The sequence below is a fragment of the Phascolarctos cinereus genome, unplaced genomic scaffold (assembly GCF_003287225.1).
Source record: "Phascolarctos cinereus isolate Bilbo 61053 unplaced genomic scaffold, phaCin_HiC Scaffold_726;HRSCAF=1367, whole genome shotgun sequence".
Lineage (NCBI taxonomy): Eukaryota > Metazoa > Chordata > Mammalia > Diprotodontia > Phascolarctidae > Phascolarctos > Phascolarctos cinereus.
In genome coordinates this window covers 115,716,911-115,731,002 of record NW_027556098.1, presented here as the reverse complement: position 1 = coordinate 115,731,002, position 14,092 = coordinate 115,716,911, and the positions used below count along the sequence as shown (strand labels likewise).

The window sequence follows — 14,092 nt, the reverse complement described above, 5'->3', positions numbered from 1 at the left end:
TGCATCCTATGACAATAAGTCTGCTCACCTGTAGAACCCCAGCCTTAGGGACCTCTCTCTCATGTCTGTCCCCTTCTCTCTGCCCAGTTCATGTGCAACCCTGTAGATTTGTTCAGCTGCCTTGCAGAGGAGCACAACATCACCGTGAACCAAGTCAACGCCTGCCATGTGGGTGAATCAGCTTTCAATTACAGCCTGGGCATTGAGCAGGGCTTCTGTGGCAACCCCTGGCCCAACTGCAATTTTCCAGAGGTACCCTGTGGAATTTGTGGGGCATGGAGGAAGGGGGGCAGAAATCAAAATTCAGGAGAGAGACAGGGAGTCAGGGTTAAGAGTGGAGGGACCTGAGGGCTGAGGGTCTCCATGGGAGGAGGCAGAGAGATGATTGCCAGACTTCCCTGTCCCATCCTCACCATCTGTACTTGACTATAAAAATAGTCAAACAAGGAGGAAAAAAAAATCAGGTTTTATCTTGACTATTGTTGTTTTTACAACAATAAGAGCCTGAATTTACAGGGTAGGAAAAAGACACTGTGACATTAGTGGCAGGAGAGCCTGCCAGGGAATCAGAAAGACCTGGCTTCAAATCTTGTATCTGACACACACTAAATGTGTGACTCTGCACAAGTCATTTAACCTCTCAGTGACCCCTGCATCAGTAGAGGGGGTTTCCTCACTGGGAGTTCCTTGTACCAAAGAAGTCACAGGTCTAATAAAAAATGTCTTTGGGTTTTTTTTTCCAAAAGACTTTCCTCAAAACATCCCTATGAAAATGGTTAGGGGTCCAAGGATTATCTTAGTATGGGTGAGGAAAATGAGGCTCAGAGAGTTAAATGCCCTTGCCCATGGTCACATAGCTGATGCCTCAGAACAAGGATCCGAGCCCAGGTCTCCACAATCCTAGTCAGCAGCTCTCAAATGTAGATTTGCATGTGGCTCTCAGAGGAACCCAAGGTATTACGTTCCTGCACCGAAGGAGCAAACACAGCCCAAGGCCGAAGGACAAGAAGTAGAAAAGGAGAATCAGGCAGAGTTGATGTAGTTATTCATGTTAGAAGGATAACATGGCGGCCTCCTGCAGAAGGCCTCCTCTCCTTCATCCAGACGCTGCCTTAGCAGACAGATGGCCATTCTTCCCATGCCCCAGGCAGCTCTCTAAGATAATATATTGCAGAGAAGCAGCCAGTCTTCATTGCTAAAGTGAGTTTTCTCACCAGGATTCCCAATGCTAATGGAATCTAAGAGCTGGGGTGGGGGGGTGGGGGCTTGGTTTGTTTTTTGTTTGTTAAGTAAGGCCTAGAAAGAGGCAGGATGTATCTAGAGTCATGGAGCATATGAATGGTAAAGTTGAGACTAGAATCCAGGTCTTCTGGTGCCCAAACTGTATGCTATTCTCTGAGATGCTTTTTCTCCTGGATCTTTGGGACCAAGTTTCTTCTTTCCCCATTTATCCCTCTCCTTCAGGCTCGCTTACTCTCAAAGGCAACAGTGGGAAGGCAGGCTTTCTGCTTGATTCTTCCCCAGTCCCACCCCCCATCATCCCCATTATTCCTGAACTTCCTCTCACCCCTACCCTCCTTCCCCCAGCTGCCTCTGCAGGCTGATGTTTATCTGTTTCTTTTCACATCTGGACTGAGAACTCTGGAGAGAGCCGACTGGTTTCCACTTCCTGACAGGTGTTTGCTGATGACTAAAGACTATTTTTAATTTCTCCTCCCTTTCCCCTCTTCTGATCCCCCCACCACCCCTGCATCCCCGTCTCCCAGGGAAGCTGTAAGCCTGATTGCAGCAACTTCAGGAAACCTGGGATCCGTCAGGACCTGCCTCATTGGCTCCTCATAAATGGGAGATTGATGGGCCCCAGAGCCTGTGTTCTCTTAGCTCTGACAGGCGTGGCCTGTTCCTCCACACAGCAGGCAGGGACCCAGGCCTCATCATGATGACATAGTCAAGGGTCCTGGAGGACTATTCCCTTTACCTCCCCCCCAAAGTAAAACAAAACAAAACACACATGGCTCTAGTGCCAAACCTTAGCTTGGTCAGCCCATCACCCAGGAAACACTCTGAGCTCCCCAAGTGAAAAAACGTCCTCCTCCCCGCCCAGGTTGGAAACCAAAGAGCTAGCATGTACATAGCACTTTATGGTTTGCAAAGTACTTTCCACATGGAAAGTGTCATTTGGTCCTCAGAACAACCTTGTGAGGTAGTTGCTAAGTTATCCCCATTTTATGGATGAGAAAATGGAGGCTGAAAATAGATTAAATGACTTGCCCAGGGTCACATAGCTAGTAAGTGTCTGAGGTAGAATTTGAACGCAAGTCCTGCTGGCTCCAGGTCCTGGTCTATCCACTGCACCGCCTCGCTGCTACAGAAACTGCCAAAGTTCTCTAAACTAAACTGGGAGTAGAAGGCCTAGGACCCCAGTAATTCAGGTCTCACCCCCATGTGCCTCAAGTGGATAAAGTAGACACGGGCTATTGGGCTGCATCCTACAGAGAATTTTCTCTCCCTTTTCTGTCTTCCCCTTCTGCTCTAGTCCTTTTATGGCAGCTAAGACAGCCCGATCCCAGCTCTTCTTCCTATCACTCCCTAGGGTCTTTGTAGGGGGAGGCAGGGAGGAGACACTAACTATTCAGCTCCCTCCAAAATCTAGGAAGGTCAAATGGGAAGGGTAAGGAAAGGAACAGCTCTCCCCTCCCTACCCCATAACCCACTACCACCATCCTCTCCCTCTACCCTGGGTCATTCTCTTGGTCTGAGTTTGATGCAGGAAGATAGTGACCTGGACGGAGGGAATTACTGGCCAGTTAAGAAGGTCTTAGCACTGACTCTGAAGTAACAACAGGTCTGCATATTTATTTCCAAAAAAGGGTCCCCGGGTCACCCCATCTTTCTCTCTCCCTCATTGCTCTGATGGCCCCTGCTTTGGAGTGACCCCGTTTAGAGAGGCAGAGCACACCTGGGCTGCAGTTCTAGCAGGGGGCAGGGGAGAACTCTGTGCTTCCCTGGGCCTACGGAGCCACGCCTGACACTCCCCCATCGTCTCCCCCCAGTACTTCACCTACAGCGTCCTGCTCAGCCTGCTTGCCTGCTCCGTGTTCCTGCAGATCAGCTGCATCGGGAAGCTGGCACTGATGCTGATCATTGAGGTTATCTACGTGCTCCTGGTGGAGGTGCCTGGAGTCACACTCTTCGACAACGCCGACTTGCTGGTCACAGCCAACGTCATGTGAGTGGTCCTGGCACCTCCACACCCTCTGGCTTTGTGCCCTCCATTCCCCTCCCTCCACTGGCAGGGCCTGAAGTCTACTACTTGGTAGAGAGGATTTTAGAACCACAGACTCCTTGTTCTAGAGAAGAATACCTGGAGGAAATCATCTAACCCATTTCACTGGCCTTAACCACTTACCCCACCTAAATTAGGTCAGGTACATGAGGCTTTATTAAGTTTGCCACCTCTACCTTCCCACCCCTGATGAAATAATGACTAACGGCTGTGTGATAACTACTTAGACTACAGGTCATCACTTTCCCCCTACTCGATCCCCTGCTTCCACAGCTTCCCAGCTCAGTTCTGCTCAAGGCTTCCTGGTCCCATTCTGGAATAAAAACAGACCATCAAATCCCCAAGGAACTTCCTAGGGGACATGAATGCCTGTGGGTCCTTAGGGCAGAGAATTAGGAAGAGTTAAGCAGAGGAAAGAGCTACAGATGAAGATTCTGGACACAAACATTAAAGGACAAAAGGTCCTGGGACACTCTTAATACATCTTCAGGCCTTGAAGTCCTGAGAGTAGTTGTTCCCTCTCTCTCCTGAGAAAGAAACAGAAGCCACAGTGTGAAGGATTCAAGTCAGTTACGAAGGCAGATCTTCCAGACAGAGTGAGAGGGTGGAACAGAGGACTTAGAGAAGGTACCTCGACCTCCTTCCCATGTATCATACTGTGGGCATGTGCAGTCCTTGAATTACTACAGATGAGAAAATAGAGAGGTAATCCTTGAAGTGAAGCCCCCAGGACACTCCTGAAGCCATCAAACGGAAGTAGGACCAGGAGGGCCCCAGGATCCCAGGGTCACTAGAGTAACTTTAGAATGAGAATAATGAGTTTTTATCATCAGAATACTAGCAATTATTAGTAGGGTGTAGGGGGGAGGGTGCTGCACTTAGAATCACAGCACCTAAGCTGGAATCTCTGCCACTTACTAGCTGTGTGACCTTGGGACCCAGAGGAATCTCTGGACCTCAGTTTTCTCAGCTGTAAAAGGAGGAAGTTAATTTCTAAGGTCCCTGACAGCTCTAGTTCGATGAGCCTATAATTATGATGAGACAGCCAGACAGTGTTGGCACAGAATAGCTTCAGAAAGCATCCATGCTATCATGGTGCTGAGGCTATGGTGGTTGTGAGCATGGCTGTTGGTCAAGTATCGGTGGAATCTGCCTCTGTTTACCTCTTGGGAAGCTTTGAAAATGTGGGTGGGACACAGTAGACAAATTCTGAGCTCTCTGGTGTTTCACTGAAAGCAGTTAAAATGGCCTTGGGATGAGGGGGACTAAATCCTGGGGATCCAGTGTGTGGAAGGACATGCTGGAACATAAGCCCCAAGAAATGCTGCAGTGCTGACTCAGGCTTTCTCTGGCTTCTGATTCCAGTGATTTCTCCAGCAACAACGGAACGATGCAGTGGTGAGTTGATGCTTAATATCTATTCACACGTAGAGGGCATCCAGAGTAAACAGGAGACAACAACAACCAGACAGGCGATATTACAGAGAATCCCTAGAGGGGACCTTGGAGATTACCTGGAGCAGTGGCAGGACCACTGGTCTCTGGAGTCAGAAGACCTGGGTTCAAATTCCACCTCTGATGATGACTGCCTAGGTGACCTTTGATAAGTCACTTAACTTATCTGGGCCTGTTCCTCATCTGTAAAATGGAGCAGACTCAATCCCCTTTAAGATCCCTTCCAGCTCCCAATCTAGGACTATAAAGCATTTTCCCAAGGTCAGATAGCAGGTGGCATTCTTTCTACTAGGCTGTAATGCCTCATTTTAGATGCCAGGAGACTCAGGTTTAATCACAGACAAGACACATGCAGACTGCTATGAGGGAAAAAGGGTAAGCTTGAAAGGATGAGGCTGGGGTTAGTTAGAAAGTGATTTATCCAAGTATTAGGATGTTCTGAAACCCAATCTTATATATGCCCACCAGGGAATCCCATGCAAGGATTAAAAAAATTTTTTTTAAATTTTAACTACCATTTATCTCTACATTATCTGTGGCCATAAAGTGTAATGAAATCTTGGATAATCAAAATCCAGACAAGCCAGAAGCCTCATTTTATTTAGTATAAGATCCTAGCTTTCCTCCAAACCCCCAGCCAACCTTGATCCAGAAACTACTCATAGCCTGGGGCAGTTAGGTGGCAAAGTGGATGGAGTGCTGGGCCTGGAGTCAAAATGACTCCTCTTCCTGAGTTCAAATCTGGCCTCAGACATTTACTAGCTGTGTGACTCTGGGCAAGTCACTTGACCCTGTTTGCCTCAGTTTCCTCATATGTAAAATGAGCTAGAGAAGGAGATGATAAACCACTCCAGTATACTCCAAATAGGGTCCTGGAGAGTCGAAAACAACTGAATGACAACAACACTGACAGCCTTGGTGTGTGCCCCCTCTCTTTTCCTTCTAGGAAAAAGGACTGGTGGGCAAAGAAATGACAAGGGCACAGAAGTGAGGAAGGGAAGAAACAAGGTTCAGCCCTTGGATGTTTGACAGTTGGCTGTAATAGTACACCATGTGTTACTCTGAAGCAGGACAATCTGTGGCCTCAAGGCCACATGGGGCCCTCGAGGTCCTCAAATGCGGTCTTTGACTAAATCCAAACTTAACTGTGAAGTCTAGATTCAGTCAAAGGACTGCACTTGAGGACCTAGAGGGCCCCATGTGGCCTTGAGACTGCAGGCTTCCCTCTCCTGTGAGCACTCACGGCCTTGACTTGGTACCTGACCATTGTCAGGTCATGTGTATGGAAAAATATGTACGTTACCTGCCAAGTGGTTTTTTTGCTTGTTTGCTTTTTGGAGGCAGTTGGGGTAAGTGACTTGCTCAGCATCACACCACTAGTAGGTGTCTGAGGCTGGACTGGAACTCAGGTCCTCCTGACTCCAGGGCCTGTGCTTTATCCACTGTACCATCTAGCTGCCCCTGCCAAGTGGGGTTTTAGCCTCTTGGGGGCAAATAAGTAGATGCCTTGTAAAGTCAGGAAACCTGGATTCTAGTCCTAGCTTTGCTACCAACCAGCTGTATGATAGGAGGCAGGTCACATTCTTTCTGTGGCTTTAGTTTCCTCATCTATAAAGTGAAGGATTTGAAATGGATGATCTCTGCCTTCAGGAAGCTTCCAATATAATAGGTGAAAACACAGAGAGAGAAGAGGGGAGGAGAAAGAAGAGAGGAGGGGGAGAAAGAGAAGAGAGAGGAAGAGGAGAAGGGGGAGGGGGAGGGAGGGAGAAGGAGAGGAAAAGATAGGAAGAAGGGGGAAAGAAAAGGAGAGGAAAGGAAGAGGGAGAGGAGGGGAGAGGAAGAGGGAGGGGAAGAGAAAGAGAGGAAAGAAGAGGGAGAATGACAAGAGACAGAGAAAGAGAAGCTTAGATGAAATTACGTGAACGCTATCTTATGGAAGGGAGGAGAGCAGAGTGAACTGGCAGAAGGTATGGGTTGGAGGGAACCAAGATCCACTGTGTGCTGTCCAAGGCAAGTTACAAGCGCAAGTTCTCTTTCTGCCTACAGTCCCGAGCATGTGACAAAGGTAGCCCTGAAGATCATGACGCCCATCATTATCTCTGTCTTTGTGCTGGCTTTGTACCTTCATGCCCAGCAGGTGGAGTCCACAGCTCGGCTAGACTTCCTCTGGAAACTTCAGGTAGGTGGGGCTTCTACTCATTTCTGTTGCATTGGGGAATGAGGAAGGAACTCATTTAGCCTGTATGTCATTCTAGAGCTGTGTAGTCGGGGCACAGTGTGGACAAGGCAGCCCTCAGTGAAAAGCTAAGTCCTTTGCTGTCAAGATTATTATTTTAGGTATGGTATAGACTAATGCTTGGTAAGCCACTCCCTATCCCAGTTTTTCAGAGAAATTAAGGGAATGAAGGGGATTAAAGGAAGATTACTTATGAAACTCTCAGAACTTGATATAGCCTGACCCATCATCATCATCATTACTCTACATAACAAGTATTTATCTGGATCTACTGAGGAAGGCAGAAGGGGATGGGGGATACAGAAAAGTATAAGACATAGTCTGCACCTTCATGGCACTTATGGTCTAGATGCAAGAAGACAAGATGTCTCCATGTAACCATACTATTAGCATTTTAAGTTATGGTATGAAAATGTTGAGGGAGTTCGAAGAAGAAATTAGAAAAGACTTCATGCAAGAGGAAGGAATTGAGCTGAAGCTTAAAGGATGGGTAGTATTTATATAAGATATAAAAGGTGGAGAGAATGGCATGAGCAAAAACATGCAAGTATGAAAGTCTAAGGGCAGCTGGGTGGCACAGTGGATACAGCGCCAGGCCTGTAGTCAGGAAGACTCATCTTTCTGAGTTCAAATGCAGCCTCATACACTCACTAGCTGTGTGACCCTGGGCAAGTCACTTAACCATGTTTGCCTCAGTTACTCATCTGTAAAATGAGCTGGAGAAGGAAATGGCAAACCACTCCAGTATCTTTGCCAAGAAAACACTGAATAGGGTCATGGAGATGTGGATGCATCTGAAAAATGAATGAACAACAGTGACATGAAAGTCCGAGGAACGTAATTGAGTCTGGCTGGAGTGAAGTGCTTATGTGGCAGGAGATTATATTAGACTGTGGAAAGCCTCAAATGCCAGGCTGAAACATGTTATTCTACAGGCAGTGGGGAGTCACAGGAAGTTTCTAAGCAATGAAATGGCATGTTCAATACTATGCATAAGGAGTGTTAGTCTGCCGGTGGTATGGAAGATGGATCAAAGACAGAAGAACCTGGAAGCAGGGATGCCAATTAGGAGACTTGCTGTATAGAATGCTGGACTTGGAGGAAGACCTAGGTTCAAATCCTGCCTCTGACATTAACTATGTGACCTTAGGCAAGTCACTTAACCTTCAGTTTCTTCATATGTAAAATGAGGGGGCTGGTCTTAATGAACTCTAAGGTCTCTTCCAGCCCTGAATCTCTGGTGCATACTATGAAGAGCCTGGATTTAATTTTTAGTTAAGAATTACGGATACCCTGACAACAACTTCCAGAGGCCAGAGCCACATTGAACAGTTTCTAATCGGACATGCCTTCAAACACTTAAAAAGGGTTGCTCGGACTCCTCTTTTTCAGGCTGAATGATTAGGCATCCTTTATCTTCTTTCAGGTCTCCCCCTCAAGCCCTTTCCCCCACCTCTGAGTCTACTCTCAGAGCCATCCCCAGGCCACCCACATCTGTCCTTGTGTGTGAAGCCCAGAAGAGGCTCCAGCACTGTATTCAGTGCCTGACCATCCAGGGTGTGTAGCTGAGGCTAGGGGAGGCCAACACTCTCCTTTTCCCCAGCCCATAAGAGGCATGCTCTCACTGGAGGGAGCCCAAGCTGGGTTGCCTCTACACTAAATACTTCTGAAGATGGAGGAAGAAGCAGGAAGGAGGAGAGAGATCCTAAACAGACATCCTTAGCTACTACCCCACTGTTGAGGCATATTTATTCCACCTCTTCGCAGGAGAGTAAGCAAATGGAGGAACTGTCTGTCAGAGCTGAGCAAAACCAGCCCTTCAGGCTTTACTAAATGCAGTCTCTGACACCTGCCCTCTTCCCTAGCCCCTTGGCCAGACATTGTCAGCTGCCTGGGCCTGGCATGGGGTCAAGGGTTATTCTTCCCCAGGTATAAAGTAACAGTTTCTAGTCTTGAGAACCTCGGCCTTCTTTGAAAGTTTGTTAGCAGCCACAAGTAGGCTTCTGTCTATTGGAAAATTAGGGCCTTTGGCTCGCCCTTGGTTTATGAGTAGTCTGCCTACACAGGCAGCCTTGGTTGGACTTCTCTGCAGAAAGCCCACAGACCACACAAGGACCGTGTTTGTTAGTGGCACAGGAGTGGGTGCCACCAACACAGCCCTCTCCTTACCTCTTGTAAGAGTCCAGCTACTTGCCATGAGCATCAGAGGATGCACTTCTTTACTCTTCTAGCTGATAATTCATTAGAATTAGTGATTGTTCAGCCATCTTCTCCCCATCCTTTCCCCTTCTACACACCAGGAGAGAAAGGTTCACTGGATTCACAGATAGGATCATAGCTCTGGAGAGGGAAGGGACCTCGGGGCCATCAAGTCCACTCCTCTTATTTTATAAATAGGGAAACCGAGGTACCCAGTAAGGTTAAAGTGATTTGTCCAAGGTCACAAATGGAGTCAAGTGTCAGAGGCAGGATTTGAACGCAGGTGTCCTCTGACTCCACATCCATCCCCACTGCACCACACTACATCTGGAAACTTGATATGTTGCTCTTTAAAGAACACTGGCCCCTGCCCTTGCTCATGTACATTCCCCTCCATAACCTATCCCATCCCAATAACTTTGAAGAGCAATATGGGAACAGTCTTAGGTGACACATGCAGGTGATTAGCATAGCCTCGAGGGGGAGTAGAGAGTGGAAAAAAGGAGAAAGTATAAATTTTTACAAGCAAGTATAAAGGGCTAAGCCTGAACCAATATCAGGTTTTCTTCAGTGTACTGAAATCCAAGGGGTTGAGACAGAAACACAAAACTGGCTGTAGGAACACTTGCCCCAAAGTTTTCATCTTTTATGGAGGTCGCTTGCATCTCATGTCCCATTTTGATTTACTGGCATGGTCAATAGGCTGGAGTCCACTGTGTTCCCCTTCTGACTCAGCTACATCAGTTAGGTTAATGGGCTCAGTCACCACTACTTAACAGCTGCATCACCTTGGCTAAGTTAATTAACCTCTCCAGGTCTGTACATTGTACCCCTAATGCTATTTTCTCCATCACTAATGATATTTTGTCTCTGCCAAGCCAAATGGGACATTCAGAATCATGCACCCTTACAGCCAATGGGGAATTTCGAGTCTGATACCCTGTAATTTCATCAAGAGGAATGGGAGCTGAATTGATTTAACCTATCAGACCCCACTCCACTATGATGTCTTTTTTTTAAACCCTAACCCTAACCCTAACACTACTGTTTGGGAAATTGAGGGCATCTCTGTGGGATTTGTTCTTTTGGGCCCTATATGGAACTAAGGGTGTTGGATGGGTGCTTCAGAGGCAGATTTTGGCCTTCCTGACAGTCACAGCTGTCTGACAGTGGAATGGACTGCCCTGGGAAACAGAAAGCTTCCTTCAGGCAGAGGCTAGATGACCATTTGTCAGGATGTTGTAAAGGCAACTCCTGCACTTGATATGGGCTAGATTGGTTGACATTTGAGGGCCCTTCCACGTCTGTGATTCTGTAATTCTGTGACTGTCATTTGAGCCATTGGAGTACAGCATTCTATGAGAGCTTTAGTCATCCGGCATATAGAGGTACTGACAGCTAATGTCACATTCAAAATCAGATCAACAACCTACCAAAGGCATTTTTTAAGCACCTACTATGTGCCAGGTGCTGTGCTAAATGCTAGGGATACAAAAAAGGCAAAAGGCAGTCCTGCTCTCAAGAAGCTGCCAGTCAAATGGGAGAGACAACATGAAAATAGCTGTGTACAAACAAGACATATACAGGGTAAATTGTAGGTAATCTCAGAGGGAAGATACTAAGATTAAGAAAGATCAAGAAAGGTTTCTTGCAGAAGATGGGACTTTAGCTGAGCCTTGAAGGAAGCCAGGGAAACCTGGAGGCACAGATGAGGAGGGAGATTATTCTAGTCATGAGAGCTAGCCAGTGAAAAATGCCCAGAGTCAGGAAGGAAGAGCAAGGAGGTCAGTGTCACTGGATTACAGAGTACATGGGAAGATTAAGGTATAATGAGACTTGAAAGATAGGACAAGGCCAGGTTATGAAGGGATTTAAAAGCCAGATATGATTTTACATTTGATTCTGGAGATGATAGGGAGCCACTGTAGTTTATTCAATGGAGGGGGTAATATAGTCAAATTTACCCTTCAGGAAGATCAATTTGATGGCTGGAGTGGGGAGAGACTTGAGGTAGGAAGACCAGCTGGCAGGCTATTGCAATAAACCAGGTGTAAGGTGGTGGTAGCAGAGTCAGGGGCCTATTCAAGAGATGCTATGAAGGTAGGAACAATAGAGGGTGAGGAGTCGAGGATGATACCTAGGTTGTGAGCCTGAGTGACTGGGAGGATGGTATGACCTTCGGCAGTAATAAGAAGGTTAGAAACAGGGGCATCTAGGTGGTGCAGTGGACAGGGTACCAGAGTCAGAAGGACCCAAGTTCAAATCCAGCTTCAGACCGACACTTGACACTTACTAGCTGTGTGACCCTGGGCAAGTCACTTAGCTCCAGTTGCAAGGAAGGAAGAAGGAAGGAAGGAAGGAAGGAAGGAAGGAAGGAAGAAGAAAGAAAGAAAGAAAGAAAGAAAGAAAGAAAGAAAGAAAGGAAGGAAGGAAGGAAGGAAGGAAGGAAGGAAGGAAGGAAGGAAGGAAGGAAGGAAGGAAGGAAAGAAAGAAAGAAAGAAAGAAAGAAAGAAAGAAAGAAAGAAAGAAAGAAAGAAAGAAAGAAAGAAAGAAAGTAGAAAGAAAGAAAGTTAGAAAGAGGAGAGGGTAGGGGTGGGGTCAGGGGAGAGGGAAGATAATGATTTAGATTTTGGATATGTTGAGTTTAAGATATCTATGGAATATTCAGTTGGAGATGTCCAGTAGAGAGATGGAAATGTGAGACTGGAGGTCAGGAGAGATGTTAGGGATTGACAGATATGAGAATCATCTGCACATGTGTGTACGTGTGTGTGTGTGTGTGTGTGTGTGTGTGTGTGTAATAACTGGATCAATGGGAGCTAATGAAATCACCAAATGAAGTAGTATAGAGGGAAAAAAGAAAATGGCCCAGGACAGAATCTTGTGGGATCCTCATGATTAGCAGACTTGACCTGGATGAAGACCCAGAAAGAGACTGATAAGAAGTGATCACACAAGTAGAAGAACCAAGAGAAACAAGTGTGGATAACCTAGAGAAGAGACAGTATCAAGGAGAAGAAAGTGACTGGCAGTGACAGTGCAGAGAGGTCAAGAAGGATGAGGACTGAGAAAATGCCATCAGGCTTGGCAGTTAAGAGATCGCTGCCTTGGTAACTTTGGAGAGAGCAATCTCAATTGAACGATGTGGTCAGAAGTCAGACTGCAGAGTTAAGAAGAAAGTGATAGGAAAGGAAGTGGAGGCATCACTTGTAAACAGCTTTCTCAAGGAGGTTAGTCAGAAAAGAAGAGATGAGCTATAGAATGATGGCTAGCAGGCATGGATGGATGAAATGAGAAGTTTGCTGAGGATGGGAGCGATATGGGTGTGTTTGTAGGCTGGAGGACCAGTAGAGAGAGAGAGAATGAAGGTAAGTGAGAGATGGGGATGACTGAGGAAGAAGACTGATGGCAAAGACAGGATGGAATGGGATCATTTGTGCATATTAGAGGGGTTTGTCTTGGCCAGAAGGGCCGTGTCTTCATGTGAGACAGGGCTGAAGAAGGATATGGTGGTGGAAGACATCTGAGTGATGAGTGAGATCAGGAAGAGAGAAGAGGGAGCTCGAAGGGAACGGATTCAGTTTTTTCAGTGAAATATCAAAGTTCTCAGCTGAGAGGGGGTGGATGGAAGGATGAAAAGGTTTAGAAATGCCATTGTAGTGAGTAGATAGTGAATCGATTAGGGTAGTATGAAAGGATTTCCTTGCCACAGGGTGGTCCCAACTGACATAAATCTGAGGTGGACCCAGTGTTCAAAGAAATTGGGTTAGAGGCAAATAATTCTCCTTGTAAACACATGGATTCAGGAATGTGGAAGCAAAGGACACTGAGCCAAGGACTGGCCAAAGAATTCTCTCCCATGTCCATGAATACCTTCTCATGTATAGAACTCTGTACTGGCACTGAAAAGATACAGGGGAAGACAGGAGACATACTCCTTACCCTTGGTACATTCCCAGTCTAGTAGAGGGAATCAGAGTATTTTTTTTTCCACAGCTGCTACTCAATTCAATTTAACAATTATTTATTGAACATCTACTATGTGCCTGGCACTGTACCAGGCACTGGACAGGATGCACATGTATACAGCTTCTACCCTCATGTAGTTTATGTGACCACAGACAAGTCACTTAACATACCTACGCCTCAGTTTCCTCATCTGTAAAATGAAGGAGTTAGGCTAGATGGTCTCTGAGATCCCTTCCAGCTCCAGATCCATGATTTAACAATTAGAAAGCCATATATGGCTATATATTGTCAAATTCAAGAATATATATTAAAGACTAATGCTATAGAAGGATCAAAAGGAGAAATCAGTGTGGGCTTGGGGAACTTTGGGAAGATTTAATTAGAGGGAGTGGGACTTACGGTAACTAATGAAGGAAAGATAGGGAAGGAGAAATGTGTAGGTTTGGGAGAGAGGGAAGGGGCTATTCCCAGTCTCTGGGAAGAATGTGAACAGAAACACAAAGACAGGAATGAGTATGGCATGGGAGTGAGAGGGATTTTGAGGAGGCCAACTCAGCTGGTATCATGGGTGGCAGGAGCTAAGATTTATTATGCAAAGTGGGGCTAGATTATGAAAGGTCTAGAATGGGAAGCAGAGAAATTTTGACTCGGTTCTCTAGTCAGTGTAGGTTTTGAACAGAAAAAGTAATATAATAAAGTAGTCCTTTAGCAATATTGATCCTGGCAATGTTGTATAAGGCAGATCAGAGAGGAGGAAAATTAATTAAGAAACTATTATATTAACTTGGACATAAGTGATAAGTGCCTGGAATAGAGTGGTAGCAATGGAAGAGGAGAGGAAAAGACAAATCTAAGCAACAAAGCAGATGAATAATCAATGAGGCCTATTTATTGACTGATACGATATTGAAGTACCAATACTTCAAAGGTATGTGATTTTGGTATTC

General features: G+C 46.1%; 2 protein-coding genes across 3 annotated transcripts in view; one reads left to right on the top strand and one right to left on the bottom strand.

The window, feature by feature from the left end:
* Nucleotides 1–14,092, bottom strand: part of SEC22A (SEC22 homolog A, vesicle trafficking protein) — a 160,043-nt gene that overhangs the window by 37,420 nt on the left and 108,531 nt on the right. The gene's annotated exons all lie outside the window — the stretch shown is intronic.
* Nucleotides 1–14,092, top strand: part of ADCY5 (adenylate cyclase 5) — a 262,353-nt gene that overhangs the window by 235,594 nt on the left and 12,667 nt on the right. Inside the window, 4 exon segments of the mRNA XM_020985965.2 lie at nt 88–252; nt 3,054–3,229; nt 4,652–4,684; nt 6,788–6,920. Coding sequence (XP_020841624.1) covers nt 88–252; nt 3,054–3,229; nt 4,652–4,684; nt 6,788–6,920 — 507 coding nt within the window.